The sequence below is a fragment of the Macaca thibetana genome, chromosome 1 (genome assembly GCF_024542745.1).
Source record: "Macaca thibetana thibetana isolate TM-01 chromosome 1, ASM2454274v1, whole genome shotgun sequence".
Lineage (NCBI taxonomy): Eukaryota > Metazoa > Chordata > Mammalia > Primates > Cercopithecidae > Macaca > Macaca thibetana.
Window position 1 is genome coordinate 27,164,383 of NC_065578.1, and position 16,778 is coordinate 27,181,160.

The 16,778-nt window shown below is 41.9% G+C and overlaps 2 protein-coding genes across 3 annotated transcripts in view; both read right to left on the minus strand.

The window, feature by feature from the left end:
- Positions 1-16,778, minus strand: part of RPA2 (replication protein A2) — a 342,664-nt gene that overhangs the window by 316,064 nt on the left and 9,822 nt on the right. The window lies entirely within an intron of this gene.
- LOC126958026 (dnaJ homolog subfamily C member 8) overlaps positions 1-16,778 on the minus strand; it is a 614,804-nt gene that overhangs the window by 10,639 nt on the left and 587,387 nt on the right. For both annotated transcript variants that reach the window (XM_050796069.1, XM_050796076.1), the window contains 4 exons: positions 16,658-16,759; positions 5,980-6,036; positions 1,294-1,360; positions 700-794 (listed from right to left, as the gene is read on the minus strand). In XM_050796069.1, the coding sequence (XP_050652026.1) occupies positions 700-794; positions 1,294-1,360; positions 5,980-6,036; positions 16,658-16,759 (321 nt within the window). The remainder of the gene's footprint in view (positions 1-699; positions 795-1,293; positions 1,361-5,979; positions 6,037-16,657; positions 16,760-16,778) is intronic.

The following is a 16,778-nucleotide window of genomic DNA, read 5'->3' on the forward strand; positions in this document are numbered from 1 at the left end:
TCGGTTTCACATTTCAAAGCTCTTCATGTGAAAAGTCATATCCAATCACAATTGAAACAGCTCTTATAAATGGCCTCAAGATTCTTGCCCCAGCAAGTAAAAAGTTAAAAGACCTTTCTTACCTCAGGAAAGCCATACTGACATTTCCCATCACATGGGAGATTTATGTAGGCCCTCAAGAGCAAACAAAAATAATACCAGCTACAACTCAGTTTCCTTCAATTGAGTTCTTCCCAACTCTGTTATTAAGATGGGCATAAACCTCCTCATATTTTAAAAAAAGTTTACCCCTATCCTCTTGCTAGCCTTAGACAAGCCTTGTTCCAAACCCTTCACCAGGGACAAGAATAAAAATCAAGAGTCAAGGGTCACAGGCTGCTCCATATTTCTACTCTAAGAATGGAGTAAGTGGCAATATGCAATGAGAGGGAGAGAACGACCCTTTCTCCCCAACACAGGACTGGCAGAGAAACAGGTAGGAGCAGTGTCCTAGCTACTCCTCATCTGAGTTCTTCTCTTAGGGGTGAATTACAGCTTCAGGCACACACTATTCATGACCACCACAGCAAAGTGGTGGAGAGCACATAAGCATCCACAAGTTGTGCCAGTAGGCATTACTATGTTAATATGTACCCTCCTACAAGGTGCCCAAGGCTTGCTGATACTTCCTGTAAACACAGCAGCACTATAAATACTTACAGTGTGTTCCACGTATTCTTTTCCTGCCTGAATTACATCCAGGGCCCTCTTCTTTTGCTCCTGATCCAGTAGCAACTTGTAAGCTTTGTCCACAGCTAATGCAAAACATTGAAATTAACTGTTTCTGCAAACACCCTCTGAAAGTCTGAACTATACTCAGGCAGTGTAAATGGACTTGTGCTGTCTAAAGCATTCCCTACTTTAATTATTTACTATTGTTAAACTAATTTAAAAAAAAAAACATTCAACTATAGCAATGACTTTCCTTGAGAGCCTTGGAAAAAATTAAATATATACTCAAGGCACCACATCTGGATTTAATTCAGTGATAAAATTCTTTATGTTCAAAGAAAAAAAATGATCCTAGGCAATAACAGTCTTTGTTGGCATATAAAAGTTTTAACAAAGCAAAGTTAAGGTTTACTTCTTAAACAAAACATTCTGCTTTGAAATGGCAACTGCTCTACTGAAAACCACAGCTTCTTGGTGACCAGAAGACAAAACTACAACAGTCTCTGCTTGATCTAGGACAAGGAATAGTTAGGCCCTGCCATTCACAATCTAATACTCAGAAGCAGGTAAATTTACAAATACCTTCAAAAGCCTTTTGTGCTCTGTCAGCATCATCTTGATTTTTGTCAGGATGCACCAAGATGGATAACTACAATAAGAGAAAAGTTGGGGTTGTCAATAAGAGAACATTTACTAACTTTCAGCCTGCCCTGTCTCATTACAACCAAAAGCTCTAAGGTCCTATGGCAAAAAGAGACTCTTAGCAAGAAGCATTTTAAAAAATTAACAAATCTCTTTAAATGCCCAGAAATACTGATCTTTAACAAAATTCAAGCACCAAAAGGTAAAGGTACAACTAGGAAACATCTCCGGTTTTAATCACAAAGTTGAGAACAAACGTGCCAGGCACAGAGACTCACGCCTGTCATCCCACCACTTTGGGAGGCTGAGGTGAGAGGATTACTTAAGTCCAGGACTTCGAGACCAGTCTGAGCAACATAGCAAGACGCTACCTCTACAAAAAAAATTTTTTTTAATTAGTCAGACGTGGTCGTGGTCGCCTGTAGTCCCAGCTATTTAGAGGCTAACGTGGGAGAATCACTTGAGCCTGGGAGGTTGAGATTGTGCCACTGCGCTCCAGCCTGGGCAACAAAGTGAGACCCTGTCTCCAGGAAAAAAAAACAAAAACAAATGGAAGCCTAGCACTATGAAGATGTTGTAATAATTTGGGGGAGGAGGGAGACTGAAAAGTATCAAGTTCCTATTATGTTCCTTATGCAGGTTGAGCACTCCAAATCCAAAATGCTCAAAAATCTGAAACTTTTTGAGTGCTGACATGATGCTCCAAGGAAACGCTCATTGGAACATTTTGAATTTTCGGATTAGGGATGCTCGACCATTATGCATTCTGCAAATATTCCAAAATCTGAAAAAAATTGAAATCTGAAATACTTCTAGTCTCAAGCATTTCAGATAAAGGATACTCAATCTGTACTGAGCACTAAGGTGGCTAAAGTAGGTATGAGACATCATCTCTCTCCTAAAAGAACTTCTAATCTAAAGCAGTTTCTCATTCTGGCTGTGTTCCAACCCTGTGAAGGTTCTGAAAAAAAACAGCATTCTAATTTCCACACTCAGACCTTCTGAGTCAGTCTTTGGCATCTGCACTTTGTAAACCTCTATTAGACTGGGTTTCAGATGATCGGAGGGAATTAGCCCTTATTTTGTTAGGTGGGATAAGTGGCTATGCAAGAAAATGTCCTTTATTTGGGAAGGATACGTGCTGAAGTATTTAGGGGTAAAGCCTCATGGTTTATTGCAATTTACTTTACAATAATCCAGCCAAAAATATATAGTTAAATATATAGTCAATGTCAGCCAGGAGTGGTGGCTCCCACCTGTAATCCCAGCACTTTGGGAGGCTGAGGCTGGCAGATCACTTGAGGTCAGGAGTTCAAGACCAGCCTGGCCAACACGGTGAAACCCCGTCTCTACTGAAAATACAAAAATTAGGCAGTCACGGTGGCACACATCTATAATACCAGCTACTCAGGAGGCTGAGGCAGGAGAATCACTTGAACTCGGGAGGTGAAGGCTGCAGTGAGCCGAGATCACAACACTATACTGCAACCTGGGTGACAGAGCCAGACTCTGTCTCAATAAATAAATAAATAAATACATACTACATGTATTTTAATGAAATTAATCGTTCAATATAGATGGTGGATATATGAATATTCATTGTTCCATTCTTTTTTTTTTTTTTTTGAGACAGAGTTTTGCTCTATCATCCAGGCTGGAGTGCAATGGTGCTATCCCAGCTCACTACAGCCTCAGTCTCCTGGACTCAAGTGATCCTCCCACCTCAGCCTTCCGAGTAGCTGGGACTACAGGCACGCATCATCACGCCCGGCTAATTTTTGGTTTCTGTTGTTGTTGTTTCCGGTTTTTTGTAGAGACGGGGTTTCACCATATTGCCCACGCTGGTCACGAACTCCTGAGCTCAAGCAATCTGCCCGCCTCAACGTCCCAAAGTGCCAGGATTACAGGCATGAGCCACTGTGCTAGTCCATTCTTTTTTCTATATAAAATTTTTATAATAAACCAGCTAAAAAAAAAAAAGAACTTCCATAGGTAATTCAGATACTCACAGTTAAAAACCATGACATACTGTCACTGACAGAAACCAACTAGTTGGAACCCAGGGACCTATGTTGGGGAATGACAACAATGGGAATTTAACGCTACGTTCAGCGTTACTGGAACCATTATGCTGGGTTCTAATTCCAACTTCAATCACCTACTAGCTATGAAACCTCGAGCAACTCACTTAACCTATCTCTACCTCAGCTTCCTGCTCTGTAAATGAGATAATACTAGGTACCTATATCTAATTGGGCTGTTATAAGAATGAAACAAACCATGCAAGTAAAGAAATTAGCAGACTAACACACGCTGACAATAGTTAGCATATAGTGAGGATACATTACGTACCAAGACTTACTCTAAATGCCTTCTGTGTAATACATAATTTAAATCCTTACAACAAACTCATGGGATAGACACCATAATTACATTTTACAAATGGGGTAACAGACACGGAAAGGTTGAATGTAACTTGCTCAAGTTTACACTGCTTGTTAAGTGGTACAGTAAAGATTTAAACTAGTTATATAGCTCCAATATGCACACTCTTAACTATCAGTCCATATTAATGATTTATTAAGAGTTCTTAACTCTTATTAAGTTCTTTATGTAGCTACATAAAAAGTTGTTTTGACTGTGAGCTTAAATGCTTACTAATATGGGAATCATTAGTAATGATTATATTAGAAAATTTGAAATTTTAGAAAAAGGAAAAAAGCTAAATATAAGTATAGAGTAGAGAGCTTAGGAAGGAAAAAAAGCTATAAAGTTATATAATGGGATATGATTACGTAGACCAAGATAAAAAACATCTTGGCTTAACTGCAGATCAGAAAATGACTATGAGTCAGCAATATGGGGAAAATTACTGTACTGAAGAAACAAGCACACCACTGGATATTAACAAGAATCTCATGCAGAAGCTGAAAATTACATTCAGCTCTGGTCAGACCCTATTAAAATATGAAGTACATAAGAATATAAAGAAGCTAAGGAAAGTTTTTTTAGAAGACATGGAATGGCCGGGCGCGGTGGCTCAAGCCTGTAATCCCAGCACTTTGGGAGGCCGAGGCGGGTGGATCACGAGGTCAGGAGATCGAGACTATCCTGGCTAACATGGTGAAACCCCGTCTCTACTAAAAATACAAAAAAAAACTAGCCGGGCGTGGTGGCGGGCGCCTGTAGTCTCAGCTACTTGGGAGGCTGAGGCGGGAGAATGGCGTGAACCCGGGAGGCGGAGCTTGCAGTGAGCCGAGATCACGCCACTGCACTCCAGCCTGGGAGACACAGCGAGACTCCGTCTCAAAAAAAAAAAAAAAAAAAAAAAAAAAAAAAAAGACATGGAATATACAGAAAATCCAATTTGCAAAGACAAATTATAGAGACTATGATTACTAAACTCATAGAAAAAAAGGCAGCCAGGTGCGGTGGCTCATACCTGTAATCACGGCACTTTGAGAGGCCGAGGCCAGCGGATCGCTTGAGCCCAGAATTGAGACCAGCCTGGGCAAGAGGGCGAAACTCTGTCTCTACAAAAAACACAAAAATTAGCTGGGCATGGTGATGCACACCTGTAGTCCCAGCTACTGGGGAGGTTGAGGAGGGAGGATTGCTTGAACTCAGGAGGCAGAGGTTGCAGTAAGCCTAGATCACACCACTGCACTCCAGCCTAGGTGACAGAGTGAGACCGTGTCTCAAATAATAATAATAATAATTTTAAGAAAAAAAGGCTGGGGGAGGGTTACTCAGCTGTCAAAACTGGAAGGATTTTTTTTAAGTTTATTTTAAAACTTTGTAGTTCCAGTTATTAAATATAAGAAGGGGCAAGAATCAGAAGGTATAGATCTCCTTTCCTGGAGAACTTTCAAAAAGCACTCTTTATATTATACCAGTTAACTCTTGGGTATTCATTTAAGTTGGCAAAAGATAAAATTACAGACAGGTGCAGTGACTCACACCTGTAATCCCAGCATTTTGCCGGGGGCTGAGGCAGGCAGATCACTTGAGGTCAGGAGTTCAAGACCAGCCTGGCCAACATGGGGAAACCCTGTCTCTACCAAAAACACAAAAATTAGCCGGGTGTGGTGGCACGCACTTGTAATCCCAGCTACTTGGGAGGCTGAGGCAGGAGAATCGCTTGAACCCAGGAGGTGGAGGTTGCAGTGACCCGAGATCACGCCACTACACTCTAGCATGGGTGACAGAGCAAGACTCTGTCTTGAAAAATAAGAATAAAAATAAAAGATAAAATTACAGATGAATGGGGTCTTAAAGATAAAAATGTGCTATGAATCATTTGACATGTTCCCTCCTAGAAGACAGACGGTTTGGTAGTTGTAACTCCATGCAAGCTCTATTATTCTCCTTTATACTTATCCCTCTTAATTAAGGAGCTGCAGAGATTCTATTTGGATATAAAATTCATTCTATTCATAGGTAAGCTATGGTCATTAATTTAAGGTTTTATATATTATTATGAGCTCTTTTTACAAAACAGTTACACAGCCTTAAAAAAAAAGTTAAATTTTGGCCCAAACATATCAAGTCAATAATAGCAAGTGGTAAAAGAATCATGTCCTTCATACATTTTCAAAAAGTTCAAACAGGGAAATAGTACTGTACCTGCCGAAACCTCTTTTTTATTTCCTCATCTGTAACTTCAGGATCTATCTGAAGAACCTGGAAGTATCAAAATCAAAACCACAAAAAAGGTGAAAATAAATTACATGTATATTTAAGAGGTGCTCAGTAATTATATATATTATAATCAGCATCTAGAATAGTACCTCATGTTCCAGAACACAGGTTGGCACACAGTTCTAGAAATTGCTAAAGAAATATGAATGATCAAATCAACAGAATAACAATTATATTGTCTTATGATTCTCAATTAACATAACGCTTATTTTCTCTTCATCAGAAAAAATAATAATTTATTTTATACCCAGAGACGTTTCTACATGAGAAAATTTTGCATTTCTCCTCCATTCATTAAAAAAGTTTAACTCCTCCCTCCCTTTATTTTTGCAAATGTCGAGAAACCATTATAACTCAAAAAGAAAAAAATTAGGCCAATGGACACTTTATAATTTACAAGGCCCAATGATTCTCAATCAGAGTGAATATTAGAATCACCTGTGGAACCTGTGCACCATGGCTGGCCCACTCTAGGAAAGTCTGATTCCAACCCCTAGGCATTTGAGACAAGCCTGGCCAACATGGAGAAACCCCGTCTCTGCTAAAAACACAAAATTAGCCAGGCGTGGTGGCGCAAGAAAATGAAAAGTCTGATTCCAATAGAGCAAGGATAGAGTCAATAGCCGGAACAACTCTTTTTTTTTTTTTTTTTTTTTTTTTTTTTTGAGACAGTCTCACTCTTATTGCCCAGGCTGGAGTGCAATGGCGCGATCTCGGCTCACTGCAACCTCCACCTCCCGGGTTCAAGCGATTCTCCTGCGTCAGCCTCCCAAGCAGCTGGGATTAGAGGCATGCGCCACCACGCCTGGCTAATTTTTTGTATTTTTAGTAGAGATGGGGTTTCTCCATGTTGGTCAGGCTGGTCTCAAACTCCCAACCTCTGGTGATCTGCCCACCTCGGCCTCCCAGAGTGCTGGGATTACAAGCATAAGCCATTGCAATGACAATTGTTTTTTTTTGTTGTTGTTGTTGTTTTTAAAACAGAGTTTTGTGCTTGTTGCCCTGGAGGGCAATACCGCAACCTCCTCCTCCCGGGTTCAAGAGATTCTCCTGCCTCAGCCTCCCGAGTAGCTGGGATTACAGGCATGCGCCACCAAGCCCGGCTAATTTTGTATTTTTAGTAGAGACGGGGTTTCTCCATGTTGTCAGGCTGGTCTCGAATTCCCGACTTCAGGTGATCCGCCCACCTCGGCCTCCCAAAGTACTGGGATTACAGGCGTGAGCCACCACACCTGGCCTTAAGCAACATTTCTTTAAACAAATAATTTTTTTTTTTTTTTTTTTTGAGACAGTTCACTTCGTTGCCCAGGCTAGAGTGCAGTGGCATAATCATAGGTCACTGCAGTCTCGAGCTCTGGGGCTCAAGTGGGCCTCTGGTCTCAGCCTCTTGAGCAACTAGGACTGTAAGCGCGTGAAGCACACAACCACGCCCGGTGACTTTTTAAAACTTTTTTAGAGATGGGGTCTCCCTGGCCAGGTGCAGTGGCTCACGCCTGTAATCCCAGTACTTTGGGAGGCCAAGGCAGGGAGACCACTTGAGGCTAGGCATTTGAGACAAGCCTGGCCAACATGCAGAAACCCCTCTCTACTAAAAATACAAAATTAGCCAGGCGTGGTGGCGCAAGAAAATGAAAATTTTCAAGTCAGTGAGCCCCACTCTCACACCTTCCCAAGGGAGAAAGGAATTGGGAAAGTCACTCAATAGGAATAGCCAAGTCCCATAAGATTTACTGACGAGGGGTGGTAACTGTTCATACAAAAATATTCATAGGAAAGCCACTAGTTCTGAGGAAAAGGAATCTCTAGGGGCAAACCAAAGTCCAACAAATCCCAGAAGGCGCCCAAAATAAATGAAAAAGAACAGATATTGTCCCACCCTCACAAAGAAAGCCTCTGATAAGGTTATAGCTTACAACTAATCATGCCAAATGTAATTCATAAACCCTGATTGATTTCTTTTTTAAAAATAAATTTTGCTGTGTGTATTTGGGGATTACAACATGATGTTATGGGATATATACAGATAGTAAAATGGTTACTGTGGTTCTTGAGTTTAAAAAAAAAAACCTAAAATAGCCATCAAGGAGATTTTGAGGACAGCTGGGCCCATTTGCATGTGGACTGTATACTGGATAATGTTACTTAATGTTGTTTTCCTATGGCTAAAGTTTCCTAAGCTCTAACTTTATTAGAGACTTTTTTTGTGAAGATGGGATGATTTCTATTTTTTTTTTTTTTTTTTTTTTGAGATGGAGTTTCGCTCTTGTTGCCCGGGCAGGAGGGCAATGGTGTGATCTCGGCTCACTGTAACCTCCACCTCCCAGGTTCAAGTGATTCTCCTGCTTCAGCTTCCCGAGTAGCTGGGATTACAGGCATGCACCATCATGCCTGGCTAATTTTGTATTTTTAGTAGAGACGGGTTTCTCCATGTTGTCAGGCTGGTCTCGAATTCCCGACTTCAGATGATCCACCCGCCTCGGCCTCCCAAAGTACTGGGATTACAGGTGTGAGCCACCACACCTGGCCTTAAGCAACATTTCTTTAAACAAATAATTTTTTTTTTTTTTTTGAGACAGTTCACTTCGTTGCCCAGACTAGAGTACAGTGGCATAATCATAGGTCACTGCAGTCTCGAGCTCTGGGGCTCAAGTGGGCCTCTGGTCTCAGCCTCTTGAGCAACTAGGACTGTAAGCGCGTGGAGCACACAACCATGCCCGGTGACTTTTTAAAACTTTTTTAGAGATGGGGGTCTCCCTGGCCAGGTGCAGTGGCTCACGCCTATAATCCCAGTACTTTGGGAGGCCAAGGCAGGGAGACCACTTGAGGCTAGGCATTTGAGACAAGCCTGGCCAACATGCAGAAACCCCTCTCTACTAAAAATACAAAATTAGCCAGGCGTGGTGGCGCAAGAAAATGAAAATTTTCAAGTCAGTGAGCCCCACTCTCACACCTTCCCAAGGGAGAAAGGAATTGGGAAAGTCACTCAATAGGAACAGCCAAGTCCCACAAGATTTACAGACGAGGGGCGGTGACTGTTCATACAAAAATATTCATAGGAAAGCCACTAGTTCTGAGGAAAAGGAATCTCTAGGGGCAAACCAAAGTCCAACGAATCCCAGAAGGCGCCCAAAATAAATGAAGAAGAACAGAATTTGTCCCACCCTCACAAAGAAAGCCTCTGATAAGGCTATAGCTTACAACTAATCACGCCAAATGTAATACATAAACGCTGACTGATTTCTTTTTTAAAAATAAATTTTGCTGTATTTGGGGATTACAACATGATGTTATGGGATATATACAGATAGTAAAATGGTTACAGTGGTTCTTTTTTTTTTTTTTTTTTTTTTTTTTTTTTTTGAGACGGAGTCTGGCTCTGTTGCCCAGGCTGGAGTGCAGTGGCCGCATCTCAGCTCACTGCAAGCCTCGCCTCCCGGGTTCACGCCATTCTCCTGCCTCAGCCTCCCGAGTAGCTGGGAGTACAGGCGCCCGCCACCTCGCCCGGCTAATTTTTTTTGTATTTTAGTAGAGACGGGGTTTCACCGTGTTAGCCAGGATGGTCTCGATCTCCTGACCTCGTGATCTGCCCGTCTCGGCCTCCCAAAGTGCTGGGATTACAGGCTTGAGCCACCGCGCCCGGCCTACAGTGGTTCTTGAGTTTAAAAAAAAAAACTAAGGCCGGGCGCGGTGGTTCACGCCTGTAATCCCAGCACTTTGGGAGGCCGAGGCGGGCGGATCACAAGGTCAGGAGATCGAGACCACGGTGAAACCCCGTCTCTACTAAAAATACAAAAAAAATTAGCCGGGCGCGGTTGTGGGCGCCTGTAGTCCCAGCTACTCGGGAGGCTGAGGCAGGAGAATGGCGTGAACCCGGGAGGCGGAGCTTGCAGTGAGCCGAGATCGCGCCACTGCACTCCAGCCTGGGCGACAGAGCGAAACTCCGTCTCAAAAAAAAAAAAAAAAACTAAAATAGTGATAAAGGAGATTTTGGGGACAGCTGGGCCCATCTGCATGTCGACTGTATGCTGGATAAAGTTACTTAATGTTGTTTTCCTATGGCTAAAATTTCCTAAGCTCTAATTTTATTAGAGGCTTTTTTTTTTTTTTTTTTTTTTTTTTGGAGACAGAGTCTTGTTCTGTCAAGTGCAGTGGAGCAATCTTGGCTCACTGCAACCTCCGCCTCCTGGGTTCAAGCAATTCTCCTGCCTCAGCCTCCTGAGTAGCTGGGACTCCAGGCGTGTGCCACCACATCCAGCTAATTTTTTGTATTTTAGTACAGATGGGGTTTTACCATGTTGGCCAGGCTGGTCTCAAACTCCTGAACTCAGGCAATCTGCCCACTTCAGCTTCCCAAAGTGCTACGATTACAGGCGTGAGCCACTGTACCCAGCCTTTCTATTCTTTCTTAGTGTGATCTTCCAATACGTGATAGTGGTGTTGCGGTTACGTGGAAGTGTTCTTGTTTCAAGGAGATGCACGCTAAAGTATTTAGGCATTAACTGTTAACATCTGGAGCTTACTTTCACCACATGATTGGGCAAAAAAGAAGACAGTATATATACCTACATACACATACAAACACACACTCCAAAAGTTATTTTTCCAAGAGTTATATCAGAACGAATATTCACTGAGTGCCTTCAAAGCCAATCCAACTCCTCTTTTGTCTTTAAGAGTTGGAGGTGTTGGCCGGGCGCGGTGGCTCAAGCCTGTAATCCCAGCACTTTGGGAGGCCGAGGTGGGCGGATCACGAGGTCAGGAGATCGAGACCATCCTGGCAAACACGGTGAAACCCCGTCTCTACTAAAAAAATACAAAAAACTAGCCGGGCGAGGTGGCGGGTGCCTGTAGTCCCAGCTGCTCGGGAGGCTGAGGCAGGAGAATGGCGTAAACCCGGGAGGCGGAGCTTGCAGTGAGCTGAGATCCGGCCACTGCACTCCAGCCTGGGCGACAGAGCGAGACTCCGTCTCAAAAAAAAAAAAAAAAAAAAAAAAAAAAAAAAAAAAAAAAAAAAAAAAAGAGTTGGAGGTGTCACATGTGGCACAGTGAAGACAATGAACTTTTACCTGTGGCTGGTCCTCTTTGAAGCCAGCTTTATACATTCAGTACCAACTTTTAGACCACAAAAAGTTTCTAATATAGCTAGATACTGTGCTCACTACTTTTCTTAGTCTGTTTTGTGTTGCCAGAACAGAATACCATAGACTGGGCAGTTTATAAAGAAAAGAAATGTATTTCTTATACTTCTGTAGGCTGGGAAGTTCAAGGTTGAGGGGCCGTCATCAGGTAAGGGCAAGAGGGGGCTAAACTCACATATATAACAAGTCCATTCTTGAGATAACTAATCCACTCCCAAGCTGAGAACATTAATCCATTTGTGAGGGCAGAGTCCCTGTGATCTAATCACCTCTTATTAGGCCCCACCCCACAAAGCTGCTGTACTGGGATTAAGTTTCTAACACATGAATCTGGGGGACACATTCTAACCATAACTCTACTGTCCTCACAGAATTTAAGAATTACTGTTCTCGGCCGGGCGCGGTGGCTCACGCCTGTAATCCCAGCACTTTGGGAGGCCGAGGCAGGCGAATCACAAGGTCAGGAAATCGAGACCACGGTGAAACCCTGTCTCTACTAAAAATACAAAAAATGAGCCGGGCAAGGTGGCGGGCGCCTGTAGTCCCAGCTACTCGGGAGGCTGGGGCAGGAGAATGGCCTGAACCCAGGAGGCGGAGCTTGCAGTGAGCCAGGATCGCGCCACTGCACTCCAGCTTGGGCGACAGAGCAAGACTCCGTCTCAAAAAAAAAAAAAAAAAAAAAAAAAAAAAGAATTACTGTTCTCACAGTAGATAAGGGAGAGACAAGTAATAAGTATTTCTGACAAAAATGATAAATGCCTTATTACCAACATGGCTGCAAGCACACAGGTCTGTTCAGATTCTTGGAAGGTTTTTCTGAACACCTGTTGTGTCTCAGGCTTTGAGGATATGGAGGGAGAGACCTATAGTCTTGAACCTCAGGGAGCTAATTGATCATCACACAGAAACAAAATGCTTAACTGTTGCATTCAGGTAAGTTCCTGAACTCAAAATATAACAGCAGTCTCCTTTAGGATCTTCTGCTTGAAAAAGGAATCCAGTATTAGGTCACACCTGAACTCTCTGACCTATTAAAGATGTGCCAGTTCCAGTGTCCTGTGAGATAAGCACCTTTCCTTCCAAGGTGCTGAACAAAACAAACAGGAAAAGACTACAGTGCTCGCCTGACAGGGCCTTACAAGTTAAATCAAAAGAAGAGGCCAGGGACGGTGGCTCATGCCTGTAATCCCAGCGCTTTGGGAGGCCAAGGCTAGAAGATCACTTGAGGTCAGGAGTTTGAGACGAGCCTGGCCAACAGGGCGAAACCTCGTCTCTACTAAAAATACACAAAAAAAAAATTAGCCAGGCATGGTGGCAGGTGCCTGTAATCCCAGCTACTTGGGAGGCTGAGTCAGGAGAATCACTGGAACCAGGGAGGCAGAGGTTGCAGTGAGCCAATATCCTGCCACTGCGCTCCAGTCTGGGCGACAGAGTGAGACTCTGTCTCAAAACAAACAAACAAACAAACTAAAGAGCCAAAGACAGTGGCTCACACCTTTAATCCCAATATTTTGAAAAACTGAGGTGGGAGGATCAATTGAGCCCAGAGCCCAGGAGTTCGGGGTTGCAGTGAGCTATGCAGTGAGCTGAGCAACAGAGAGGCTCTGAAAAATACCTTTTTGGGACAATTAGTATAATCTGAATGGGGTCTGATGATTATATAGTAACAATGTATTCAGAGAGGCCCTGAGAAAGATTTTTTTGGGACAATTAGTAAAATTTGAATGGGGTCTGATGATTTACAAAGTAACAATGTTTCAATGTTCATTTACTGATTTTGATAGTTTACATTGTGGTTCAGTAAGAGGATAGTTGTAGAAAAATCACATTAAAGTATATCAGGGTGATGGATCATCATTCTAACAATTTATTCTCAAAGAGTTCAAGGAAAAGTCTTCATATTGTATTTGAAATCTTTGTTAATCTGAGACTGTTTCAAAATGAAAAAATGCTTGAAACATTACTCTTCAAAAAACAGAAAATCGATGAACCTTGAAAATATCATGCTAAGTGAAATAGGCCAGATACAAAGTAACAAATACAGTATGATTCCACTTACATGGGTTTCCTAGAAGAGGCAAATTCATAGACAAAGTAGATAGAGTAGAGGTTACCAGGGGTCAGGGAGAAAATGAGGACTTACTGTTTAGCAGATACAAAGTTTCTAGTTGGGGTGACGAAAAATTTCTGAATATGAACAGTGGTGATGGTTACACAACACTGTGAATGTATTTAATGCCACTAAATTGTAAAACTCAAAATAATTTAAATGGTAATTTTTTTTTTTTTTGGAGACAGTATTGTTCTGTCGCCCAGGTTGGAAGTGCAGTAGCGCAATCTCGGCTCACTGCAACCTCCACCTCCTGGGTTTAAGTGATTCTTGGGCCTTAGCCTCCCAAGTAGCTGAGATTACAAGCATGCACCACCATGCCCAGCTAATTTTTGTATTATTTTTGTAGAGACGGGGTTCCGCCATGTTGGCCAGGCTGGTCTTGAACTCCTGGCCTCCAATGATCCTCCCACCTCGGCCTCCCAAAATGCTGAGATTACAGGCATAAGCCACCACACCTGGCTAAAATGGCAAATTTTATGTTATGTATATTTTTCCACAATAAAAAAAAGTGAGGGGAGTTTTTTCTAAGTGCCCAATAAGTGTTGTTTCTATTATTTAACAGATACAAAAATATTCGCTTCAAAATTATTTGTAAATGTGAACAATTAAAAAGTAGTTTAGGGAGTCTCTCTAAACCTATTCTGGTTCAAGGGCTGCCTGTTAAAAAAATTTTTTAAAGAGCCAGGTGTGATGGCTCACGCCTGTAATTGCAGCACTTTGGGAGCTGAGGGAGACAGATCACAAGGTCAGGAGTTTGAGAAAAGCCTGGCCAATATGGTGAAACTCCATCTCTACTAAAAATACAAAAATTAGCCAGGCGTGGTGGCACGTGCCTGTAGTCCCAGCTACTCAGGAGGCTGAGGCAGGAGAATCGCTTGAACCCAGGAGGCGGAGGTTGCAGTGAGCCGAGATTACGCCACTGCACTCCAGCCTTGGCAACAGAGTGAGACGTCATCTCAAAAAAAAACAAATCTAGAAAGAAATAAACTAGCTGAACTATTCCACAATAAAGAAATGATTAAATAAATTATACAGAATTTTTCTTTACCCCCCAGGCTATTATTTTATAACCAGTTCATAAATAGTTTCTTGGGGGATGATATATTACTTACACATCTACCATGTAGTAAAAATGTATGTATATGTGTGTGTATCCAACTACTTCATCGGAGTGATTCCTGTGGTTTGGAATTGCTGGGGCCAAGTTTATGCAAAAATCTACATTTTTGAGTAAACTCCTCATGACTAGAGTAAGTTTCCTGAGTATCTGAGAACTCTTCATTTCCTAAAGTTGTACAAACATCAGATATCAATATTGGTAAGCATTGATAATGTAATTTATAATGAAATTGCTTTCTCAACTATTAGTATTAACTATATGTCATCTTCATATAGCCTTATAACTCATTTGTGCTATTCCATTTTCCTCTGTTCCTTTTATTTTCACTTCCCGTGTAATGTTAGTGTCTTTGTACTGATTTCTGAAGAGTTCATTTATGATTAAAGATGTTAATATTTTGTCAAGAATTGCAAAAAATAAAAAGAAAAATTAATTTTTCTTTTTTTTTTTTTGGCCAGGCAGCGGCTCACATCTATAATCCTAGCACTTTGGGAGGCCGCGACAGGTGAATCACCTGAGCTCAGGAGTTCGAGACCAACCTGGACAATATGGCGAAACCCCGTCTCTACTAAAAATATAAAAATTAGTCGGGCATGATGGCAGGCACCTGTCATCCCAGCTACTCGGGAGGCTGAGGCAGGAGAATCACTTGAATCTGGGAGGTGGAGTTGCAGTAAGCCAAGATCGTATCATTATACTCTAGCCTAGGTGACAGAGTGAGGCTTCATCTCAAAAAAAAAGCATTTAAAACAGCCCTGAGGCTGCACATGGTGGCGAATGGCTGTAATCCCAGCACTTTGGGAGCCCAAGGTGGGCAAATCATGTGAGCCCAGGAGTTCAAGGGTGCAGTGAGCCATGATTGCACCACTGCACTCCAGCCTGGGTGACAATGAGACCCTGTCTCAAAAAAATAAAACAAAATAAAATAAAACCGTATTGAGCTGAGCCAGGCGTGGTGCCATAAGCCTGTAGTCCCATCTACTCCAAAGGCTGAGCAGGTCAAGATCACTTAAGCCCACGAGTTCTAATCCAGCCTGGGCAACATAATGAGGCTCCATCTCTTTAAAAAAAAAAAAAAAAAAAAAAAGGACTAAGTGTATGATGCTCCCTGTTTTTAAGCAAAACAGTTTGAGTGTAAACATGAGTGGCTATCTCTCTTAGGTAGGATTATACATGATTATTCTTGCTTTCTGTACATTTACAAGAAATATGATTTACTTTTATAACCAGGAAAAGTTTAAAGTTATAAAATTAAGAAAATCAAAAAGTATATTCACTTATCTAAAATCCTGTGATCTTTGTTTTGTTGTTGTTGGGTTTTTGGTATTTACTATAGTGAAACAGAAAAGTTTTAACAAGTAGTTTAAATCAAGAATCCTAGGCTAGGAGCGGTGTCTCATGCCTGTAATCCCAGCACTTTGGGAGGCTGAGGCAGGCGGATCACAAGGTCAGGAGTTCGAGACCAGCCTGGCCAACATGGTGAAACCCCATCTCTACTAAAAATACAAATATTAGCCAGGCACAGTGGGAGGCACCTGTAATCCCACCTACTTGGGAGGCTGAGGCAGGAGAATTGCTTGAACCCGGGAGGAGGAGGTTGCAGTGAGTCAAGATCGCGCCACTGCACTCCAGCGTGGGGGACAGAGCACGACTCCGTCTCAAAAAAAAAGAGAAAAAAAAAGAATCCTAAATTTATCAGAGTTAGCCGCCCCTTCACATCTGAAATTAAATCCTTATATATTTGGGTTGCTAAAAGATGATGAAAGGTATGTGCCCATCTCACTTTTCTTAACATGCTGCCTCTCCAGTTCTGCTCAGTAAAACCAACCAAGTTTAAAGACAATCTATATACAGTTACGTACCTCTAAATGCAAAATGCAAAATCCAAAATGCTCCAAAATCTGAAACTTTTTGAGAGTCAATTGATGCTCAAAGAAAATGCTCATTAACATCCTGAATTTTCTAATTCGGGATGCTTCAACCAGCAAGTGAGTAGAATGGATGTATATATTCCAAAATCCCAAAAAAAATCCAAAATCCAAAAAACTTCTGGTCCTAAGCATTTTGGATAAGGAATACTCAATTTGTACTATACAAATTCCATCACTTTACTCCACCATTTTTCACAATCCTAACTATGATATAAATTAGGTATGTATTCCGATGTAGGTATGCCTGCAGCTATGCAAACACCCTCCATTACAGAGGTCCTAGCAACACCAATCAGCTTACCTCAAATGGGTTCAAATTGAAGTAAGAGGAACCAGGACGGGTCAGTCTTTCAATCTGATTTTTCGATGTTAGAACCGAGTCTCTTTTCTCTATTTGTTTCACCTAAAATTATGAGGATTAA